The 23,110-nt window shown below is 52.8% G+C and overlaps 3 protein-coding genes across 6 annotated transcripts in view; 2 read left to right on the top strand and 1 right to left on the bottom strand.

The window, feature by feature from the left end:
- Nucleotides 1–623: 623 nt before the first annotated feature.
- Nucleotides 624–18,845, bottom strand: LOC122389912 (cilia- and flagella-associated protein 74-like). Of its 4 annotated transcripts, none has more exons than XM_043382407.1 (19): nucleotides 18,824–18,845; nucleotides 17,769–17,975; nucleotides 17,083–17,291; nucleotides 16,690–16,840; nucleotides 15,967–16,125; nucleotides 15,506–15,679; nucleotides 13,498–14,214; nucleotides 12,127–13,191; nucleotides 11,648–11,784; nucleotides 11,259–11,372; nucleotides 10,736–11,027; nucleotides 10,253–10,389; nucleotides 9,888–10,014; nucleotides 9,600–9,713; nucleotides 6,161–6,295; nucleotides 5,587–5,783; nucleotides 4,960–5,236; nucleotides 4,578–4,733; nucleotides 624–2,330 (listed from the first exon to the last, which is right to left on the bottom strand). In XM_043382407.1, exons 2-19 carry the CDS (start codon nucleotides 17,913–17,915, stop codon nucleotides 1,881–1,883), a joined length of 4,758 nt encoding a protein of 1,585 aa, XP_043238342.1. In that variant the 5' UTR covers nucleotides 17,916–17,975; nucleotides 18,824–18,845; the 3' UTR covers nucleotides 624–1,880. The 4 variants fall into 4 exon arrangements, with proteins under 4 accessions (XP_043238342.1, XP_043238343.1, XP_043238344.1 ...); XM_043382408.1 differs by having other exon boundaries at nucleotides 18,800–18,824; XM_043382409.1 differs by lacking the exon at nucleotides 18,824–18,845 and adding an exon at nucleotides 18,771–18,808.
- On the top strand, nucleotides 6,917–9,351 carry LOC122389914 (chitinase-3-like protein 1). Its single transcript, XM_043382410.1, has 2 exons — nucleotides 6,917–7,064; nucleotides 7,602–9,351. The coding sequence occupies exons 1-2, from the start codon at nucleotides 7,059–7,061 to the stop codon at nucleotides 9,141–9,143; spliced, it is 1,548 nt and encodes a 515-aa protein (XP_043238345.1). The 5' UTR covers nucleotides 6,917–7,058; the 3' UTR covers nucleotides 9,144–9,351.
- A 232-nt stretch (nucleotides 18,846–19,077) lies between the features above and the next one.
- Nucleotides 19,078–23,110, top strand: part of LOC122389924 (phospholipid-transporting ATPase VA-like) — a 65,476-nt gene continuing 61,443 nt past the window's right edge. The window contains exons 1-2 of the mRNA XM_043382430.1: nucleotides 19,078–19,170; nucleotides 20,183–21,064. Coding sequence (XP_043238365.1) covers nucleotides 20,193–21,064 — 872 coding nt within the window. The 5' untranslated portion in view covers nucleotides 19,078–19,170; nucleotides 20,183–20,192. The remainder of the gene's footprint in view (nucleotides 19,171–20,182; nucleotides 21,065–23,110) is intronic.

Here is a 23,110-nt window from a genome sequence, read left to right as displayed (position 1 = left end):
TGGGTGGTGGTTACTGGTTGAAGACTATTTTAGACTCGTTGAAGACAGGTTGGAAGTGGGTTAGCTAATCGTGTTCCAAGGAGGATGAATCTGGTTGAAGGCGCTTCAAAGCAGTTTCCGGCAGCTGAAGGAGGTGCTCGCCGCTGAACGCGGACTGGAAAACCAGCCGTGACCGGTCAGTGACCAGAAGGTCACAGTCGACCGATGACCAGTCAATGACCGATAGGTCAAGGCCACACCTGAGATCAGCCGATGACCAGTTACACCAGTGATCGCCCACTGAGGTCCACTTCCAAGGAGCGATCAGTAGGGTCGATTTTCCACGCAGGTACTGCGTCAATAAAATTCAGCCATCCATGACCCGACAAGCGCCGACCGCTCAGATGATGCACGCAAACAGGGCTCGGTGGGAAAACGAGCCACAATGGTGCAGCCCTGACATACACTAACGGTACAAAGGTAATGGCACGGCAATGAGCGGGATTGCGGTCGTCACGAGAGGGTTCCTTAGAGAGATGACGGGCTCGATACGGGCATCTTCTTACGTCACCTAACCTTCAGCCAGGGAAAAGGTGATCAATGATCATTGATCACTGTCCCAAAACCTGTCTGAGTTTGTCGTGAAATTGTTATCTTGTCTCACAATAAAACAATACTGACAAAGAAATAAGTTCGACGCACGGCACTAAGCGAGATAATTTGAGACCCAGACGCAAGGAAGATGAAACGGACAAAACCGCGCAATGAGCGAGACTTGGTGACCCACATCAACACAAATTTAGAGTGACCGCTTTCCGCCTTAACAATTTTACCAATTTTAAGGACAACTTGTAATTAGCATGGGATTCATGTTGGTTCCGTCTTTCAATAGTCGGATCAATTGTCAAGTCAAGCGACCCCCTTAACGTAATGTACCTGTCAGACATCTATTCCAGAACGTCAACTTCCCAGTGAACGACAAATATGTATCCTTAATTCTCTTGCTTCTCAAATGATCCCTGACGGTTTAATGTCGCATATCGCAACATGTGTAATTTACTTTTTAAACGGGAACTTCTACATGCGTTCACTGACAACGACCCCGCCCTAGAACGGTGCTATGCATTCATTCGACTTAGCAACATGCTAGTAAATGTACTAGGAATGGGATCTCGACCGTCTTCTCCGGAATACCATAGACCTCCAAATCCAGCTACGTAGCCTTTTAGGTCATGTCGGTATTTCCTTGGTTCTAATTTATGTACACATAAATTCTAAACATTTACAAGCAGGCATCACCATTGTTTTCATATTTCAAGATCACAAATAAGCTACCACGAAGGTCTTCACACTCGTTACGTGGCTACTGGGCTCGGGGCTTACGCCTCACGCGAGCAAAGCATTAGGATTGCACATTGTTTGCCCTCAAAATCCTAAAGTTTTACCCGATTGTGAAGTAGGTCAACGTCAGTAGGTCAAGTCCGAAGTCTTTGGAGCTCATTTTTCAGGCCACGGAGCTTCCGCGCATTAATCGGATTGGAAATGACCGTTGTGGTTTGTACTCCGAGAGATGAGAGGCGCGGAAAAATTAAGTCCCATATTGTTCCCGCTTCAATGTTATCTCAAGAAATCGGTTATCGGTGCCCTTGCCAATTTTCAGAAATAGAAGAAATTGCTAAAAACCTTGAGAAACGAGACGAGAAATGCATCAAGTTGAAGTTCAGAGTCGTGCCTGCTAACGCTTCATAATTCGGACAAATGAAAGAAATTCGCTGCATTTGCGTTCACAATATAATATACACAGGACAATTTTCAGACAAATGACTATGAGACGCAAAATACTGTTAAGATTTCTTTCACGTGATTCCATGCTTAAATTTCTCTGCCGCTTCGTGTATTCTTTACTTCTTCTTCTTTCCTTTACCGCTCTTCTCCGCGCTATGTCCCGCGCTCTTTTCCGCACTCTTCTTTTTCCCATCTTTCTCTTTCGCGCTCTTCTCCACCTTAGGCGCCTTGTAGCCCGGCGTTTTCCCAGTCGCTGTGAACACCAGCTCATCCAGCCTTTTGAAGAGCCTCAGCACGAGCTGTGCCTCATAGAGCGCCTCCTCTGTCGGAGTCAGCAGCACCTCCAGGGTTGCCGTCCGGTAGGGGCCGACCTCCAGCCGCTGCGCCGACACCGCCCACGCGGCCGCCAGCGCCGGCTGCGGCTCTGGCTCGCGCCGCCCGCTGCGCCGGTCCCCTCGCGCCGAGCCGGAGCCGCGTGACTTGACCTCCGGGTCAGCGGGCAGCAGCGGCGGCGCCGGCACCAGCTCGACGGCGAACTCGAGGGGAGCCTCGCACTCGTTCGTCACCTGAAACAGCACATAGTGAGGAGTGTGGCTACGACAGAGCGCCAAAGGCGAAAGGCAAAAAAAAAAAGCGAAGAAACAAAGTTAGAGGCAAGCTTGAAGATGATTGGTAGGTATGAGGGGCAAGACCACCATAAAAGACAAGGAGTCCGAAAATGAATGCCCAGGGTCCAAAACCATCAAAGTTAATCTGTTATACTACCCCAGCCTATCACTTGATGTGGATTAAGCTAGCCAAAGCTGGTGTAAATTACTGGACTCTCCTGATCATGAACAACAGACACATTAACCCGGCCACTTTCAATCACGACTTGAGTGCAAACTAAGGTCAACTCGGTGTTCTGGATCAGAACGAACACAAACAACAATAGGTGTCCCAGAACACGACAGCGGACAGATTTAAGCTAGAATCCAAAGAGCCTCTGAGAACTGATCATAAACACTCCTCGGGAAGCGGGATTACTGGGGCGATGCAAGACACGAAGGGTTCCGCGGGCCTGGCTGTAGGGGAAGGTATAGCCACGAAAGGCCGGAACAGCCGTTCCGTCAGGACAAACATGCCGTCAACGCTATTTACAGGAAACACTTCAGGCAGAAATTCCAAGGGCGAAGTTTATGAGAAATGCAAACAATCAGGCGACAGCAACAAGATCAACACAGCATCACAAACAAGATAATGACCACGACGACTGACGAGGCCTATTCCAGGTAAAACACATTGCAAGTTACATGGATTTGAAAAAAAAATGCGATCCCAAGGACACAAAATGATCGTACACGGTATTCTGCCAAACCACGTACTAGCTTTCGAACATCTTCATGAGACTGGCGCTCTATCATCGGATAAGGCTACTGTAAAAAATGTGTCGAGTGTCGAGGCCAGACAGCTCTGTGGCTTTGAGATTCAGATTCGACTGCGCTGGGGGCTTCTGGTAGGCTTCACAATACATTGTCGAAGAAGAAAAAACATCCAGTGAAACCAATGAACGCATGCTAGGCGGTGTAAGCACATCGGAATTCAAGATGCATCACCTCAACAAGACTGGCAGCTGACAGCTACCATAGTTGAACAGCCCATTGTCGACAGCAATAGCGACTACACACACGGCTTTCACCCACGAGCTATTCCCATTCTCCGTAACGTTTCTATATCGGCAAACTACGCCGGGAGTACGCCCACCAAACCAGTCAGACAGTACGACTAGAACGAGCTCGGCTCCCGGCTGCCTAATCCGTCACCAGACGGACTAATCCGTGCCGTCTTTCTCGTCAGCCGGCTGGCTTCTATCCCCACTCGTTCCTACTGGATAGTCCACGTGTGTGAACTGTGAACTGTGACGTCGCGGACCGGACTGTCGAGAAATACGGCGCAAAACCATTATCGGTACTATCGGCAAACGGTACAGGGACCAGCCTCGGTAAATTAAACTGAGGAGAAAGTGGGGAATACAACTTATCAAACAGCATCACTGGGGCCAATATTAATACCATGCCGAGGTCAGGGCGAGTAAAAATAGCAAACAGTTTTGACAGAACTTCACAGCATTGAAGAAAAGACAAATTGCACAAACATAATAATAGCAGACACTGCTATCATAGCAGTATCAGGACCATAATGAGCCTGTGCTCCTGTACCTTTGTATCTTAAAAAAGAAAGCCCATTTTGCCAAGGGATTGTGATACCAAGTTGTCAATCAATACAAATTTCACGAAAGCACCGCAGTGAGAGACATTTCATGCTGCTGCGGTAGGAAGGGTATGGTGGGTATCTCGGATTATTCGACCGAAACTAATTTGACGGAATGTTAAAAGCGGTGCTCCATTTCTTATTTAGCTAAAGGCCTATACGGTACCTGGGGGGGGGGGGGAGGTCGACAGTATTTGTTTTTGTTTTGTTGGGTTAGCCCTTTCGATCCATTGAGACCGTTGCAGAGCCAGAAGAAAGATAGAAATTAAGGGGAGACATTGGTCTGGGCGGGCACCCTCGTGAGTCACCGGGGCTGAGCCCGTTGAGGGACAGGTCGACCAGTTCCCCCCCCCCCCCCCTCAAGCACTCACTGCACCCGGCTACGGGTGTGCTCCTTTAGGAACTGCGGTGCGCTCCAATGGGAGCCGCCCGCATAGGATAAAGGTGCCTGTCCAGCCCGGACCGAGGGTTGCGGCGTGGGGGAGAATGATTTGTTTATCCTGAGGATGGAAACGACGGAAGGGGGGAGGCAGTATGGTGAAGATAGGGCGACAACAGCTTACCGTGATCTGCTTCTTGCTCGCTTTACCGAGCTTAGCCTTCCCCATGTTGATGATGCCATCTTCCGGAGTGAATGAGAACTCTTGTTTCACTCCACGACCGTAGAGGGCGTATCGCAAATTGGTGTTCCCTCCGGTAATGTTCCAAAACTCCAGCTCCTACCGCAAAGCGTCATCGTCAGTCTTGTCAGTTAACGCACTATTTTTGCATTAGCACCATCAGAACTCATTCATTCATCAGTCATTTAGAAAGAGATTAGAGTTACTATCACTAGACAAGGAAGAGAATGTGATTTAAAGTGAAGCACAGCCATTTCCATTCACGTCACAGTCCCCCTTCGCCCCCCCCCCCCCCTGACTGAACCCTATCTAGTCCCTATCTTACCTGACTGAGCCTCTCTGGCGTGTAGCAGACGCGCGCCACACTCCTCTCTCCCGGCGGCACCTCCCTCAGCGGTTCCACCAGTCTGAACGGTCCGTGCGGGTCCAGAGCCGAGGCGCGCGGCCGCAGCGGCCCCTCACCGGCGCCCTCCAGCGCCACCTCCAGGTAGGCGGGCGCGCGCAGAACGCGCGGACCAAAGTCGAGGCACAGAGACGAGGCGGGTACGAGGTGGGGCGCCGCCGTGGTGCAGACTACCTCCAGGTACAGTACGTCACAAGGCCTGGGGGATAGAAACTGGGTGTTAAGCGCAGTCATGATGTAGACAATTTCGAGATACAGAACGTCACATGGCCTGAAAGACGAGGACGGGTGTCAGAGCCGCGCCGCTGTGGTGCAGACTAGGACAGAGACTAAAATCGGGCCGGGGACCAGCCAATTGCTGATCATGTTCAGAAATAATCGATCATCTACCACGCCAAAGCTTACTACATAAGCGAAGCTCAGCCAACCGAAATGTAGGTGGTGGCGCGATTTTAAGCCACCGCGCCGCTATGGACCATTGAGAAGCCAGTTGTTTAAGTCTTCCAGTCTTTCAAAGACCCCCGATAACCCCCTAATCCTCTCTCTCACCCACTGCTCTCCTGACCGGTGTCCCCGTGCCTCACGCAGCACGGGATCACGTAACGGTACGTGGCCGGCTCGTACGTCCTCAGAAGCACCTGCTGTGCCTCCCGGTACAGATCGCTGCCCGGGTGGATGGTGGAGGGCTCCGGACACAGGATCATCTGAGGCCTCTCCGCTGACTTCTTACGACCCTTCTTCTTGTTCTGTGGAGAGTATACGACACGCATGCAACGTGAAAGGAAGCAAAAAAAAAAAAAATGAGCGTAAAAAAACATCAACGGACAACTAGGTGCGCTTTGACGTCCCTCATCATCCGTGTTGTATGTCATCGCAAATGTCATATCATGCTTGGTCAAAATAAAAATAAAAATAAAAACTGAAACTGACCAACATAGCCATTGAGCTACTGTTACTTCAAAGGCAGGAAACCATAAGAATCGTATAAGAGTTACACTAGAAAACTTGCACGCCATCGGGAGCTTATGATCAAAAGCCATTTCGCATATCGCATATTGCTCATAGCATATCGTTATGAGACGTTCTCAGATTGATGTTCCGTGCCGTGCCGTTTCGGACGCACCTTGTCACCTTTGGCGGACACCTCCGGCTCGGCGGCCCGCTCCATCTCCAGCTGTTCGTAGCGGAGGAGCGAGGCGGTGATACGAACCTCGGTCGGATCCAGGATGGGCGACACCGTCACCTCGACACGGCGACTCTGAGGAAACGCACGGGAACGGGAGGTGAATACCGACGCTAGAGTCGGAGCGGGTAGGCCCGCAACCGTGGGAAGCCCGCCAGCAAATACATCTGTCAGTGACGTGAAAAAAGGATGGTAATAAACATGGGAAATATTATTTAGGAAAAGTATCGTGGTTTTCGGATTTTCTGTTACCACATAGCGTGTCTTTTGCTAATGTCTAGTAGTGAAGCCTAGGATGTGTGTCCAAAAACAAACTTCCCGGTGCCGTGGTACATACAACCGCTAAAATTCCACGAACATGAATCAGTACCTCAAAGCTTCCACAAGATATTATCACCGAGTCTGAGAACTGGGTGAACTCAGTCACCCGGGACTTCTTTTGAGCGCCTTGCTCATCGCGGGGATTCCAAAAACCGACCACCAGCTTCTTCGAACCAGTACAAATCATCCCGAGCCCCACAAAGTTCCCCGAGGCGGCCGGTAAACCCACACCTCAGCCGCGCTCTACCTCTCCAGAGCAGCCAGCTTTTAGCAGCACGTCTGTCCCTGCACCGACAGAATAGTGGCGCCAAACCGGTTTCGCGCCATCTCCGCATCTGTGGGAGCCGTGCGGGGCTCAGAGCGGCGCGAGGCACAGCGCTACTGGGCGAGTAGTCGGCGGAGTGGCGGCGGGAGGGCAGTTTATAGGGTGCGCTGGGACGGTGGTCACTGCCACTTCTCCGCCCGGGCGCTGAAAGGAGCGTGTTGGGGAGAGGCGACGAGAGTGCTACGAGTTAATATGAAGGTGAGTGGGTAGGAGAGAAACATTGGGTACAGGTAGACGGCCGTGTGCTTGCATTTTTCTTTACTGGGAATCGATTGTTTATGCATGCGGTGCCTCCTGACTGATGCAACTTGCTCAGTGCTCACTATACTGGTTTTGAAGTCTGAAGGTGACGGTGAAGAGATCGAACAGTTGAAGTAGTCTAAGCATTGCAGGCACATGCAATGATTCGCTGAAAAATATTTAGGCGGAAACTGAGACCTTTTAAGAAAATTCCTACCATAATTTGAGCCTGTCACAAGAATCTCACCCCTCGACCCCACCCAGTCCCTTACGAGTATTTTCCTCTCAAGCGCTGCCCCGTAACAATGCACCACAATCAGCAGGCGGGCGACAAGAAAGACGCCAAATACGCTGGATACACTCAATTCGAGCAATGAGAGCTGATAGCTGACTATGGCAGATTTGCCGATCGTCAAGGTCAAAGAACGCATAATGTTGGACTGCTGAGATACCTATCTATGTATATGCCTCTAACCAACACGCTCCTGGTTTCAGCTCCCCTCGTCTTCACTGCTACTGTTGCTGCTCACAGCACTACCACCTTCCTCCACCGGCCAGTCCGCCCCACGGGTGGTGTGCTTCTACGAGAACTGGGCACGGTACCGTCCGCCGCTGGGCCGCTTCCTTCCCACCAACATCCCGCCGCACCTGTGCACCCATATCCACTATGTGGGAGCCGGGGTGCACGCCGAGACACTTCGGGTCGGACCGCTGGACGTGTTCGCTGATATTGTCACCGGCGGCTACCGGAGCACAGTGGAACTCCGCGAGCACAACCCCGATCTGAAGGTGCTCACGATGATCGGAGGCAGCGGACAGCAGCAGGATTCGCTCCGAGCCGCCGCCGCCACGGCTGAGAGCCGCAAACAGCTCGCAGAGGCGGCGGTGGAATTCCTCCGTGAACACGATTTCGACGGTCTGGATGTGGACTGGAAGCCGCCGCACGCGCCCGAGGACCACGCCGGTCTGTTGGAGGCACTGCGAGCGGCGTTTGACCGCGATACGACCTCCACGGGACGCCGGCGGCTGCTGCTGGCCGTCGAGCTGACTCCACATCCAGACGAGCTGCGGGAGCACTTTGACATGGAGCGAGTGACGGCTGCGGTGGACTACGCCAACGTTCTGGGTTACCGATACCAGGTGACTGAGCGGAGCGTCACCTCTCATCACGCGCCGCTGCGGACCCCACCCGGAGCGCCGGCCGACGCCGCCGGACGAGATATCCTGACCACCCTCGAGACGCTCAAACAGATGGGTGCAGACATGGCCAAACTGAACCTCGCCGTGCCAACGTTCGGGATGAGTTTCACCCTGGAGGATCCCCGGCTCGCCGGTCTGTACGCTAGCTCGTCCGGACCCGGTGCTGCCGGGCCCATCACTCGTGCCAAAGGATCTCTGGCTACGTACGAGATCTGCGACAAGACGGGTCGGAGGGGCTGGACGGCGGCGCGGCCGTTCCCTCAGGATGTGGGACCGTACGCCGCCGGTGAGGATCAGATTGTTGCCTTCGACGACGAGACGTCGCTTATGATGAAGGCTCGCATGGCTCGGGAGGCGGGTCTGGGCGGAGTCGCCGTCTGGACGGTCTCTCTGGACGACTTCCGCGGGTTCTGTACCGGAGAGCCGTTCCCCATGATCCGCGCTCTCAAGGCTGGGATGTTGGGTATCGACGAGTCCGGTCTGCCGACAACACCAGTGCCGCCTACCACTCCCGCCTACGACGCCAGCGATATCTTTGTGTGTCCGTCGGATGGGAAGCACGCGGCGTCCGACTGTGAGCACTTCTACCTCTGCAGCGGCGGGCAGCCGGAACTGTTCAGCTGCAAGGAGGGCGAAACTTACGACGAGGAGCTGCGGGCGTGCCGTCCCGGCGGCCGCTGCACGCCCCAGCCGGCCGCGCGGGTGGCAGGGTTCGGCCCGACCCCCACCCCCACCCAGTCCCCCGCCCCCTCCGCGGGGGGCAGAAGACGCCGGCCGCTGACACCGCGGCGGCGGGGCCCCTCAGCCGGCCCGATCAGCTTCTATACATTCGGGTAGTGTTCATCGGGATCGTAGTTAGTCGTGAGGCTGCTTTTAAAAACTCTATTACACGTATCAGCCATAGTTACATTAACGCGTAATCAGTCAGTGTGCAATGTGCATATGTTGAAACAATAACACGGTTTTTGCCAATCTTGCAATGTCTGTACTCTGTACTCAGCACTGTACATAGATATGCGTTATGCAATACATCACCGTGAAGAGATGATTGCGTTTTCAGCACATCCACCGTGTTGCCAGCTCGGTAACACAGAGGAGCACTAAAGCTTATTAAATCTAACCGCTATAACCAGGTGTGTGCGTAGATCGGCAAAATTTGGTCACTTCTCCGCTCTAAACGACTCAACTACGTCAACTAAAGGTGACTCGAATTACCCCAGACTTGACAAGCGTTTACTGAAGTTAGTCATTGTCCCACCCCCACCCAGATACGGTAACCAAACCACGGCTGACCTGTTTGTAGGGTACGAACCCCACCATGGGGTGTATGGCCACCGGGATGCCATCTGGCGGCTGAAACTCGAAACTGCCGCCCATGGCGAAAAACTTCTCCTCAGCCAGCGGTACCTGGAGGGGAAGGACAGAAAAAGTTAAAGCTGGTGCTAAAAGCAAAGTGTTGAGCTAAAGCATCATGGACATTCCAATGAGCTCAGTGAAACCAATCGCAATCACAGAAAGCAAAATATCGAGTCGGTCGAGTGATGTCTACAAGCGACGCAGATTGCCACGGTAAACACGCACCTTAGGACACTGCACGTAAACGGCCGCCTTCTTCTCTCCCTGGACAGGCACGCCGCTCAGTTTGATACTGGTAGCGCTCAAAGAGAGGGGCGGGGTGGTGGCCAGGCCGTGACATGTGACAGTGGCTCTGGGAAGAGAGGGAGGAAGAGTTGGAGGAGGGGTAGGAAGAGAAAGGGACAGAGAAAGAGGAAGAGGCTGACAACTCGAAACACTTTGTACTTCACAAGCAGCGATCGACCATTCAACGAGCGCCAGCAAATAATGACATCCAAATATCCCTCCTACGAGCCTGACTTTCAATTCTATCTCAAACACCGTGGGGCAGTGACGAGTGATGCCTGTCAACTTCCTTTCCCCGCTCCTACCTGCCGCCATCCAGCGTCTCCACGACCAGTGAGAACTGGTGCTGACCGGACACGGACGGGGAGAAGATGACGTCCAGAGGCACCGTCTCCCCCGGCAGCAGCACCGCACCGCCGTTACCCGGCTGAACGGTCACACTCTGTGGAGGTAGAGGGTGTAAGGGTCAGAACAGGCGGTCATACAGACGGACTGGTGAGACAAACGCAGTGATATCATGCTCAGCAAGTAGTTCAGCGGATAGCTGGTGGAGCGATGTGGACATTTCTTGTTTTAACAAAACCATTATATAGCATAAACATTGAATTTAGCAGCGCAGCGATACGAGCCACTGTAAAAATGATCATGCAAATTTTCGAGTTTCATTAAGTTCCTGGGATTCAACCATCGCCCAATTGCATCACTTTTTAGCCTAGACGTCTAGGGTTTCACTTCTATTACACTGCCATCCCCCTCCCCCTTAGGTCTCTCGCCCTCTCGGTTCTCACATCCGGCAGTCCGGTGAAGTGGCACTGCTGCACCGTCAGGCCACCATTAGTCAGCTGCACTCTCCGACACGCCGACTCCAGTAGGGTGACCCTCCCAAACTCGACTCTCTCCGGCTTCAGCCACACGTGGTTACTGGAGACAGCTGCCTGCACGGAGCCCACGATCGGGGCGCCTCGCGCGCCGCCCAGAGAGGCGCCCAGTGAACCGGCGTCCACGTGGAAGGACACTGGGAAGTCGAGAATGTGTGTGGCGGGGTCGAAGAACCGGTGTGGAGGGCTGAGCAGCGAACGTCTGAAAGAGGGGAGTAGAGGTTAGACGGGGAAATTTGGGACAGCTGAGGACAATATGGCTATACTAGCAAAAGTCCATCACTATCCGTTGGTGTATCAATCGACAAAAGTCGATAAGCTAATATGCGGCTCATCGGGTTTGTTAATGAGTTATTTATTCGGTAACTTCCAAAGTGCGTGCCATGCTTATTGCTTAGCAGCTGCCGCTCTTACTGCGAACAAAGGCACTTACTTTGGTTTGAAGAAAATCTTGACCTTGAACGAGTTGTCGGCCTGAACCAGCGCCGGGGATCCCTGGATGTCCACGAACGGCTTCATATCATCGGGCACAACAGTTCGCACACGGCTGAAATCGAAGTGACAGTAGTCAGATCATTCAACATGCCCATTGCCCAGCCATAGTCACAGTTTTATCTAGCTCAAATAAGACACTAGAATAAGAATGAGACTAGAAACGCCCTCACTTAAAACCCTGCCAGTACCACGACAAAAATCCAACTGGGCAAACTTAAGCGTAACCACTCCCAACATCACTGCATAAGCACAGAACATTATTTACAACGGAGATATGCACTTCATACATTCACGCACGTTCCTCACGTTCAATCGAGCCGCACACACCTGGCGACTTTACCGGTGTTGACGATCTCGAAGGTGTCCCAGTAGGTGAGCCCGCACAGACAAATGTCCAGCGAGAGGTGCGGGTTACGCACGGAGATCGGGAACTCGTGACCGGAGTAGGACGCCGTCAGCGTAAACTGAGGATGGGGAGAGGAGTGTGAGGATAGATATGGGACAGAAGATAGGGCAGAGTCGGCGCTTATTAGCAGTGAGCATACTTTTACCCAGCTACGCTTCACAAATCAGCAAAAAAAAAAACGCATAGCTACGAGGATGAATGAATGCTACTTTTTTCGTAAAGAAAATGTCGTTTCCGTGTGTACCCACGGCTGCATCGTGGCTGTATGTTCTGTATCATAGCCGACACCCAAAATAGCCAATAATGCATCAATAAAAATCAGCACCACTCTCACTTCCCGTATCCTAACCCCTCCCAGCTGACACCCACTCACCAGTTTACCACCAACCCACATCCTCACCGGTTCACAGTTGGGATCGTCAAACTCGACGACGAACTGCTGTCTCCAGGCGCCCTCCAGGTCGGCCACACAGCCCAGGTGAAGTCGCGCTCTGCCGCCGGCCGGCAGCTCGCCCTCGCCGCTGCCGCACACCCCCAGTCCCCCGTCGAAGTCGATGATGGGCAGCCGGTCGAACAGCTGATCCAGGATTGATGAGACGATGTCAGTGGCCGTTTTGGCGGAGGTGGGTTGTTGTTCGGTGCTGGTGGTGACTGCGGGTTCTGGGGAGGTGGTGGACGCGGCGGGACCAGCTGATGATGACGCCCCAGAGTTCCCTGCAGAGCCCGAAGCGAGAGCTGGCGAGGCTGTGGTCGCAGGGGCGGGTGAGTCGTTGGTCGCAGGAGCGGGGGAGGAGGTTGGGGACGTCGAGACCACCGCCGCTCCGTCGGGAGAGCTGGAAATCGGTACCACGGCTCCCACCGACCCTGCTGTACCTCCGCGCGGAGCGATAGTGATTGCCACAGCTCCGACCGACCCGGCAGTCCCGCCTCGCGGCGCCCTGCCCGGCCTGTCCACAGCGACTGCCGAGTGCTCCGCGGCCGCAGAGGTGACCTGCCTCTGGCTCTCTGTCCGTTCCTCCTCCGCACTCCCCGTGGGGGTCGGTACCAGGGGCCTCACGGTGAACCGACACCCCTTACTACCAGTGTTCCTCAGCACCACACTGCGCTTCACTCGCGTCCCCAGCACCAGATCCCCAAACTCCACCGCTCTCCGGTCTAGTCTCGGCTCTGCTCGCTGAGCCACGAACCTCACAGGCACCTGGAACTCCCCATTTGGCGCCTGGAATCGTACCAGACACTCTCCGTCTCCGAGCATACGCGGTGTGAACTCGAGCTCGAGTTTCGCCGCCAGCCCGGTTCCCAGGAAGCCCGGCGGCTGGAAATGAACGCGCAGACTCTCGGCCAGCGGCTGCTCCAGCTGGTAGTAGTTGTGCTCGAACAGGCCGATGTAGCGACAGCTGGAGCGGGTCCGGGACAGGTTCACGATCGAGACACGCCGGTAGTACGTCCAGCCCACCTGGAAGTCCTGTGGGAAGGAGAGAACAATATTTAGACCATTGTCAAGGGACAACATGAGTACTTATACATTTCCTCGGTGTGGGAGGGCAGCGAAACGATCATATCATTTTGCAAAACTTGAAACATGATTTGAACAAGAACCTAGCCCAGCCTAGCATAAACTCTTTTTTGGAGGTTCGACAGTACGAAAGTAGCAACTCCTTTCATTTCTCACACCATATTGGTCAACATATATCTTCCAGTCTAAATATACGTTAACCTTATGAACAGTTCGAATAGACTCCCATGTTCTTCCTGCCACCTCACAACCCACCTTGAACTCGATGACGTCCGGTTTCCAGCTGAACGGACACGGGTCGCTGGTGACCGGCGGCCTCTCCACCGGCATATCGGGCCGCCTCTTCATCCACTGGCGTCCCACACTGCCCAGCGAGCCGCCCAGGGAGCCCTCGTCACCCAGATCGTCACCCTCGTCATCCCCGCCCCCTCCCTTGGCCGACGTCTCCAGCAGGTGCTGCAGCCTCTCCAGATCTCCAGAGGAGAGTCTGGAGGCCCGCGCTCTACCGTGGGCGTCCGAGGTGGGCCCGCGAGGCGGAGTTGACGATCCAGAAGAGTCCGGAGAGGACAGCGTGTGCATGTCCTCATGCTGACCGGCCGAGTCAGTCAGACCATCAGCTGAGGCCGAGTCAGTCGGGCGCGCTATCGCCGAGACGGTAGTCTCCGCACTCCGGCCAGCCTCCTCGCCTGCTCCACCGCTATCCGGACTGGCTGACTGTTCTATACCTGTGGTAGAGTCCGGCAGCTGCCCTGACTCTGCGGTCAGCGGCGGCAGGCTGCGGGGCCGGGTGGAGCGGCCCGGCCGGCGGGGTCGGAGCGGCGCCGGCGGCGGCCGCGGTGACTGCAGCCGGCGCCGCTCCTCCTGTACCAGCCGTGCGACGATGCGCCGCGTGTTGTCCCGCTGACGAGCGGCGGTGTCGACACGACACTGCTCGGCGGCCGCCCGAGTGGCACGGCGCTGCTCCAGGTGCGCCTGGGGAGGGGACGGGGTTGGTGAGTGCTGAGAGGGAGAGAAGATTAGGGAGACATCCGAGCGATCAAAGGGGAACAGTAAGATCAAGAGGGAAATGCAGGATGAAAAGAAGAAGCGGAAACGTTTACAGCCATCATTTGGGAGAACAAAAAAAAAAAAAACAATAAAACTGATCTTATTGCTAACTTTTTATTGCCTATCAATGATGCACGCGTCCTAAGTACTGAAAAGAAGTTCAATTACTTTTCAAACAAACAGGCTGATGTCCGGTCCGGTAACACTACCGACTCGTCCATTCCCCCAGACACTAGCACAATTGAAGTGGAAGGTCAACGGCCATCGGTCGGCACTTTTCCCGTCGGCCGCGACAGGCCAACAACAGTCGCTCGATCGATACCTACGCCACGAAAATGGGTCACGGCGACCGAACGTGACTGAAATGTCACGAAAACAACGTCTCAAGGACCGGCCCTGCCACGTTAGCCCTTAGCTTCACTCTGAACCATTCTGAGCGTCTCTCCGCCGCCGGTCACTGCCAAACAGCCTGCCTCCGGCACCGGTCACCGCCGGGGTCTGCCGCAGCTCACTCCGTCCTCCCTCACCATGGCTGTGTACCGACATCTTCTGCGGCTGCTAGTGCTTCTATTCGTCTGGCACATGGAGGTTCTCAGCGGCCAGATGAGAAAACCGTGGTGCTACGACCAAATGGACCCGGGCCCCGGGAACCGGAGCATCTCTCGCTGGTACTTTAACGCCGAATTCGGAGCGTGTACAACCTTCAGCTGGAGTGGGGAGCACAGCTTCGCCACCATCGTCAACGAGACGAACAACTTCGCCAGCATCACTCTCTGTCAGAAGGACTGTGAGCCGTTCTGAACGACCGGCACTGGCGGCGAACGAAAGGAGACCAGCGTACTTCACTTGGAAGCGTCTTCAGGTGACACAATGTGTCGCTATGCGTGCCCGCACATATGTGAATACATGCGCGTGTTCGCACATAGAACGTGTGAGGAAATCAACGCTGATAGCGACTTAATGTCAGCAATCTTTTGCAATAATAGTTAAAATCATGATATATAATGAACGTAACCGGAAAAAATCGATTTAAGTTAAATACATTATCGTCTCCTCGACACCACTGCCATTGTCGATATACTTCAAGATAATGAGGAACTGCAGCCGTGTGTATACCAATACAACATACTAAGCGTGTGCCTTTTCATCGTGAGTCTGTGGCGCAACAAGAACCAACGCCATTCAACCCAAATTCAACCTCCCGTTCCGCACTGACCTGTAGTTTCTGCGTGCCGCTGGAGAGGGCGCTGTGCTCGCCGGCAGCCTCCCCCGGTGCGCGGGCGGGCAGCTGCTGTTGCACCCGGAGCACCTCTCGCGTGTACTCCAACTGACGCGCGAACTGACGCACCGCGTCAGACCGACGCTGGCGCTGACGCTCCGACGCCAGCAGCTGGGAATGAACACAAAATGGGCGGTTATCGTACTGAGATACTGAGCCATGCAAAGATTGGTACGAAGAGCGACTAGGAGAATTAAGGGGTAGCGGTACGAAAGATCGACTTAAGCTATGACTTAAGCTATCGCGCATATTAATTTCAGAACGACAAAAAGAATACCTGCATTTAAAATGCATCGAGAGAGGTATTTTATAAGAGTATGAACAAAAAGATAGCTCAGTAACCGGACTGCAATGTCCGTTAAAACGTGTGAATCCACTGACGGTCCACGATCCATTACCTGTTGTTTGTGCTGTTTATGCAGGGTTTTCAGCGTGTTTGAGACATGCACGTCCATACGCGCGGCTGCGTCCTCAGCCTGCCGCCTCAGCTGGTCCTCACGCGCCGCCATGGTGCGCAGGGTCCTCCGACTGCGCTCCTCCCGTCGGCGCACCTTGTCCTGGGCGTCAGCGGTCGGTCACGTTAGCGCAGTGCAGGACAGAGTCGGTAGCGCGTACAGAGCCACAGAACAGGCCGAAGAATCACGGCACAACGAATCACTTCTATTGACAGTATGACAGACAGTACGACGGTATGCGTAATCATAATGGGCAGTCCTACGCACATCCAAGACTGCAGTACGATCTACGACTATGCTGATTGCGAATCCTACAAACACCGTTCCATGCTTCTATCCTCAGGATACTGAAATCCTTCTCCTCCACGCCGCAACCCCCCTCCGGGCTGGACAGGCAACTTTATCTCATGCGGGCTGCTCCCTTGGAGCGGCACCGCTGCTCCCGAGGGAGCGCACCCCGTAGCCGGGTGCAGTGAGTGCCTTGGGGCTGGGTGGCCTGTCTTCTAGACGGGCTCAGCCCCGGCGACTCACTAGGGTGCCTGCCCAGACCAATGTCTTCCCCTAATTCCTACCATCCTTCCGGCTCTGAAATGGTCTAATTGGACCGAAAGGGCCTAACCCAACAAAACAAACAAACAAACAATCCTACAAACGTGCTGAGCTCACCTCATATATTTTGGCCAGTTTCTCCTCCCGCTGAATGTAGCAGCTCTTCTGCGCCTGTTTTCTCCGTTCAAAGTCCTTTTCCATCTCGTTTACGAAAAACTTTGTGCTGACCAGCTTTCCGTCGTCAAATGCGGCGGCCGCTGCGTACTTTCTGGCGATAAAGCGAGGGCACGTTATGTTAACCGATCCTAACTATCGGGTACTACTCAAGTAATTGAGACCTAAAAACTGGTAGTCATAACTGATAGCGTTAGAGAGCAATTATCGCGTTCCTTGCAGCAGTACAAACAGCGATTTATCGAGCGTATATTTGGTTTCGACCGCAGCACGGCGTCGTTAAATGAAACACCTTGCAATGCCGAATATGACACCGACCACCCGTTTACTGCTCACTCTAGCGTGACGAGCCGGTGCGTCAGCCAGTGCCGCCGATGCTGCTGCTGCGCCACGTTCGCCTCCAGGCCGGCCAGTCGGTCCCGCAGGTATCCGAGACTGGCGTGTCGGCCAGTGTGTGCCGCATGGCGCGCCTGTGCCGCCGCCTGCTCGCGTCGGCTGGAGAGGACCTGCAGCCGCTCCCGGCACTGCCACAGCTGCTGTCGAACCTAGGCATGGACAAAACATCACACAAGCCATCATCACAAACAAAAGGGCCGTCAAACATTGTGGACAGAACAAGCATGATACAAAGACCAAACAACAAGCATCATGTGTCGATGGACACTGTAGCCCACCCCAGCAGCTGAATGGGAGATTGCATTATCCATCCCTTGAGCAAACCAGGAGCCATCCGTCAAAACCATCCAAACATTTTTATGCAGGGCTGTACCACCTTTAAGGTTATGCACTCTGATGCCTTTATGTTGCATTGTGTGGACCACATAAGTCAGGCCCTCAGGGGACATTCTCCTTGCATACATTCTAGTAAATAAAAATGATCAATGCCTGACATCAGCATGATAGAGCAGAAAAACATGTATAAATCAGCCCATATGTTCCTAGAGCATACCTACAGACTTGGTTAAAAATCTGCATTGACCTACTCATGACCAAAATCCTAAATATTGATTGCAATCACTAACCTCATCCAAGAGTATGTTGTATCTCCCACATTCTGCATCAGAGGCATCAACTTGCTGCTTGGCTCTGACATAATGATGCTGCTCATCCAAGGTAATCAACCCTTTACTGCCACAGAGCAGTGTGCTGTCTTCATCTTCGTCAGCCATGATCGACTGCTAGTTGAGAAGAGTCTTCTTTTAGACAGGATCAGGTTGCATAATTTTCAACTGAAAAATAATGCACATGTTAATTATAAGCCAGTGTTATTAAAACATGAGAGGCTGTTGTTGTTGTTTTGGGTTAGGGTGCATAGCAGCTTGGCTCTTGCATCCAACATGAAAGGCTGGAATAAAACACTGACATCAACATCAAATATCTGATGACACTTACACCAGTTGAGATGTCTTTGAATTTTGAAAGCGATTATTAAGAGCTTGGGGTCATTTCCGTCTTTTGCACTCTTTTTTTGCACAGGGTGCAAAAGAGGGATTTGACTGGTGGTGTGCATGGTGCACCCAGTGGTTATTGAAACCCAGTATGAAGAGCATGGTCCAGTAAAAAATGGTCAAAAATGGCTCAGGTTAGCTTGGGTTAGGTTCAGGCCGGATTCGCCTTGGATTCGCCCAAAGGTAAAGAATCAAAATCATAATTTGGATCCGAGCCCTCCATTCAGTTCTGAAAAATAGATTTTTTTTTTGCTTTTTTTGCACAGGGCGCAAAAGAGGGATTTGACCGGTGGTGTGCATGATGCACCCAGTGGTTAATGAAACCCAGTATGAAGAGCATGGTCCAGTAAAAAATGGTCAAAAATGGCTCAGGTTAGCTTGGGTTAGGTTCAGGCCGGATTCGCCTTGGATTCGCCCAAAGGTAGGTAAAGAATCAAAATCATAATTTGGATCCGAGCCCACCATTCGGTTCTGAAAAATAGGCTTGCCCATGTTGAGAGTGCTATTTTTTTATTTAAGTGGGTGCCGTTAAATAAAATTCGACTAAAACAGTGATCCCACGGCTGTACTTCTCACGAAAAATCTCAAAATATCTCAAAAATCACATCTCAAGTTGAATTTTTGTTTACCTTTTTGCGCTTTTTCGCCATATTTTGTATTTACTGCGCCAGTCACGGTGACATATGTGGAAGTGTTGTCATAGCAACTTGGTTTTAGTACCTTTTTGTAATGAATGTTTATACTTTAACTATTTATATGACGCGTCGTATATATTTAAAATATCTTAGATCAAAATATTAAGAATCTGGCGAAAGAATCATGTACAAGATTGATAAAGATGTGCCTTTTTTACCTCTTGATAAACGCAATCAGCTGTTTGCCCCCGGGCTTTCGTGAGGTGTCAGTTTTGTTTCAGTTGTTGTCCGGCGGTCTTCGTGTCGTGTGGTGTCTGCTTCGTGCGTCTCTGAAATAGCGGGTAGGTCAATATGACTCGTTTTATGTGGCTACAAACGAAGTTTCAGTTAATGAGATGGTTTGGGGTTGAAACAATTATCGCTGAAAAGCTTAATGTTACTATAATTGGCGTGCAGTGCTATGAGTTTTGGCGCCGATCAAATGGTGCCTAGAAAATAATATGGAAAGTTATGTTTTTTATACAATTAGGTCAGGTTTATGTTCATGATTAATCATATGCAATGTAAAATGTCGTGCACCACAGTAGGTTCCTATCATTTTATCTCCTATGAATGAGTTGACTAACTTTCATTGCATGATGCAACTCACTGATATCAATAGTTTTGCCTTTGAGATTGATTTTCAAACAATTTTTATCTTCACATGATGTCCACTTTATATTGTTGACCTTCCTCCAATATAATTTGTCATTGAATGATTTTCCTTATTCAATGATTCATCTGCTTCAGTTTTTGGTTCAGTTACGACCTACGAGTTCATTTGATGCTTGACACCTCTGAAACTTCTGGCAGTCCAAGCTACTTTGGTTGACTTATGACAAAAGCCAACTGCTATGCTGTGAAAATTGAAGTTACCTACCTAGTCCCTAGTTATCAATATGGTCTCTTCCTAGAAGTTTGTTGAATGGCTATGAGGAAAGGGCCTCTCATTCATCCCTTGAATAATGAATTAAAATTAAGGATGTTCCTAGCTGTTAGTATTTTAGCATTTGTCAGTTAGCTTGATTTGTGATCAGACACTTTTTAAAGTTACATTTATCCGTACAGTTCAATGCCTACATTTCAATGTTAGCTTCCTAGATCAAGATCAGGGATATATCTTAATTCTAGTGAAAATTTGATGTGATGGTAAAAGTAATTTATAATAAACACCAATACTTTTTACTAACTTTTTAAATGACACACACACATATCTTGTCTCTGCTGATCTCTTCTAAGGCCATGATAGTGTATTGACACATTTTGATTTATTTCTCAGTTGTTCACCCTGGCTCATCCTGCTCTATTTCCCAGATGCACCAGCATGGCCGCACAGGGAGCTGATGGTGTAACACCGCCGGCGGGCGCGGCGGCGGCCGGCTCGGCGGTGGCGGCCGCGCTGCTGGAGCGCTCCCACCCACCGGCCGGACGCACCGTGTCCCACAACCCGACCTCGCCGGAGCGGCGCGGCCACGTGCGGTCGGCCAGTCAGGGCACACAGCTGCCCGGACCGTCCATCCTCAAAGGGCCCGAGCGGGCGGGCACGGCACGCCGGGGCCACGCGCGTGCCTTCAGCCACGGCGGCGTGGGCCTGGAGGGCCTCGACGAGGTGACGCGCGCCGGCTCAAAGACCGAGTTCACCCTGCCGCCGGGCCATGAGGCGCGCGAGCGGAGCGGCCGCGGCTCGACGGCGCGCCAGCGGCACGGCTCCCGGCCTGATAGTCTGTTCCGCGGCCACTCGCGCCAGGCGAGCCGCTCAGAGAGTGTGTACACGCTGCGCCAGACCCAGCAGACCTCCTCCCTCTTCGACTGCCTCTGCTTCTGGCGCAAAAAGACGCTGGAGGAGGCGCGCGTGCGAGTCGTAGTGCCAAACCACACCGTGCCGCCGGACACTCCGGCCAAACAGCACCCGAACGCGGCGTTCGCCAACAACTACGTGCGGACTACCAAGTACACGGTGCTCTCATTTCTGCCAAAGAACCTGTTCGAGCAGTTTCACCGGTTCGCCAACCTGTACTTTTTGTTTATCGTGCTGTTGAACTGGGTGCCGGAGATATCGGCGTTTGGTCGCGAGGTGGCCATGCTGCCGCTAGTGTTTGTGATGGGTGTGACGGCCATTAAGGACCTGTTCGAGGACCGGCGCCGCTACCTGAGTGACCGCCGGGTCAACACGTCCACCTGCCGCGTCTACGACAGGTGAGTCCCGCCGGGGCAGATATTGTGCGCTGGGTGGGTGAACGCTGTGCAGTGTGCATGCAATACTTACAGGGCCGGGGAATGCTGAGAGATCCTACTGTCGTGTATTCCGCGTCTGGATGGCGATAGTGGTGACTAGCAGTCACGATTTCATCGGCAAAATGCGTGTTCATTTAGACATTCTTTCTAGACACTGATGGCCTCTCACTTGAAGCTTCTCGGTTTAAGGCAGCATTCATAACGTTTACATCATGACATCTGCAGCAATGACCATGAAGCTCGCATTATTTGTTGCTGGATCTTACGTTCACAACATTAGATAGCGGTACTGTGGGACTTTTCAGCGTTTTACCCGCTATGCAAATAACCTCATTGGGTGGCGTGATTTAAACACGGCGTAGCAGTGCCTACGGTCAGGTCATCCAGGAATATATAGCGCACGTTCTGATGAAAACACCGCGACTCTCGTTTGCATGCCTACACTACCGCCTTCGCAGAATTTACTGCGCTGCTTTTCTAAACTTTGATCGCAGCTAAGTGGTGCTCTCTTATCCTCAGTATCGATATCTGACCATTATCAAGTCAGGCTCTACACATATTCTGCTGGCTTGCGTTCTCAGATGCCCCCTCCTGACATGGATGATAACATTCGCCAGTACACGGCCGTGAATATGACCCACGGCTGATGAGTCAGCTCTCTTCTGCTGCTGCACTGTGCCGCGTCTGTCCGTGAGTCTGACGTCGGTCACTCGCCGTCTCTGACTCACCGCACCTGACATTTGATCAGACTCTGTGCGCTGATTAGTGATTGGGTCAGCTGGGCAGCTCACGGCCCAGTGACTACGGTACTCTGAGGCTTGAGGGCCGCTGCCTGCTACCATCCGCCTCCCGCTGAGCGGTTGGTTAGCGGGGTCACCAGGCTGGGGTGGCCGGTGGGCGACCCCGGCAATCGCCATGCGGCCATACCGAGCTGGGTTGTGGGGTCACCAGGCTGGGTCCGGCGACCTCGACGCGTGACCTCTCCGCCGGTCGTCCTGATGGGCCAGTGGACCCCACTTGGCGAACTCTGATCTGAGATATAGGGGCGTTGAACTATGATCTTAAAGGCATTTGCTTAGATGTTCCGCTTTTTGCAAAGTGACCTTTGTAGCACATCTACAGACTGCCGGGGCAGGGATGGGTGGGTGTCTCAGGGCCGACCGACAGGGATGGGTGTCGCAGTATCATTGTGTATGACGGCTGTAGGTAGCTATTTGGCAACATTTGAGAAGCCACAGGGGTGAACAAAATTGCGGACGAGCCAAACTCAGGGCTAGTAGATAGCAGCCTTGGAGACTCTCCTAAGTGATGATTCCAAACGGTGAGTTTTTGGCTCTCAGCTGTGGATAATAGTGGCATAGCCACGCAGATACAGGCACACGCTTCCGCTGGTTGACGGAACTGTCTCGCCGGTTGTGACGGGGGCAAGGACAGCGGTCCTGTAACTTCCTAAATCCTGGTATAGGCGAGGGCGACCTGTCAGCTAGCGAGCTCTGCCGGTCAGCCAGCATGCTCCGCCGGCCAGGTAGCAGCCACGGTCGGTCGGCCGGCACAGTCCACCGGTCCAACTGTGACGGACGTCTGAGGTCGGCGTTACGACCGAGCCACCCCCGCGGCAGTCGCCTCCCACCGCTCGTGCTCGTCAAACGGTCGCGGCGGGCGCTGGGAACGACCACCTGCTGGCGTCATCAGCTCTCCGACGTCAGCGGTGATGACGTCGAATGATGTGGACGGACGTCATCAGCGGCCAGCCGGCGGTGGCGGCGCGGCGACTAGGGTCGTGAACTGTCGAGACGGCTCACCCTCGCTCTCATGGAACGTGGGTGCTAGGATTGGGTAACTGAAACAAAAGGCAGTTAAAAACTTTTTATGGTTTTATTCTACTAAATTTATCAGTGATGCAAGGTGGGATGATGAAGATCGTACTAAAGGATTTACTTTTTTTAATGTAAAGGCAACGATACCTCTGGTGTTGCGCCTGTTCGCCTTTAAATAACAAAGAAAAAC

Source organism: Amphibalanus amphitrite, unplaced genomic scaffold (assembly GCF_019059575.1).
Source record: "Amphibalanus amphitrite isolate SeventyFive unplaced genomic scaffold, NRLGWU_Aamphi_draft 000376F_arrow, whole genome shotgun sequence".
Taxonomy (NCBI): Eukaryota; Metazoa; Arthropoda; class Thecostraca; order Balanomorpha; family Balanidae; genus Amphibalanus; species Amphibalanus amphitrite.
The sequence above is the reverse complement of the archived record's forward strand: the minus strand, read 5'-3'. Positions and strand labels throughout refer to the sequence as shown.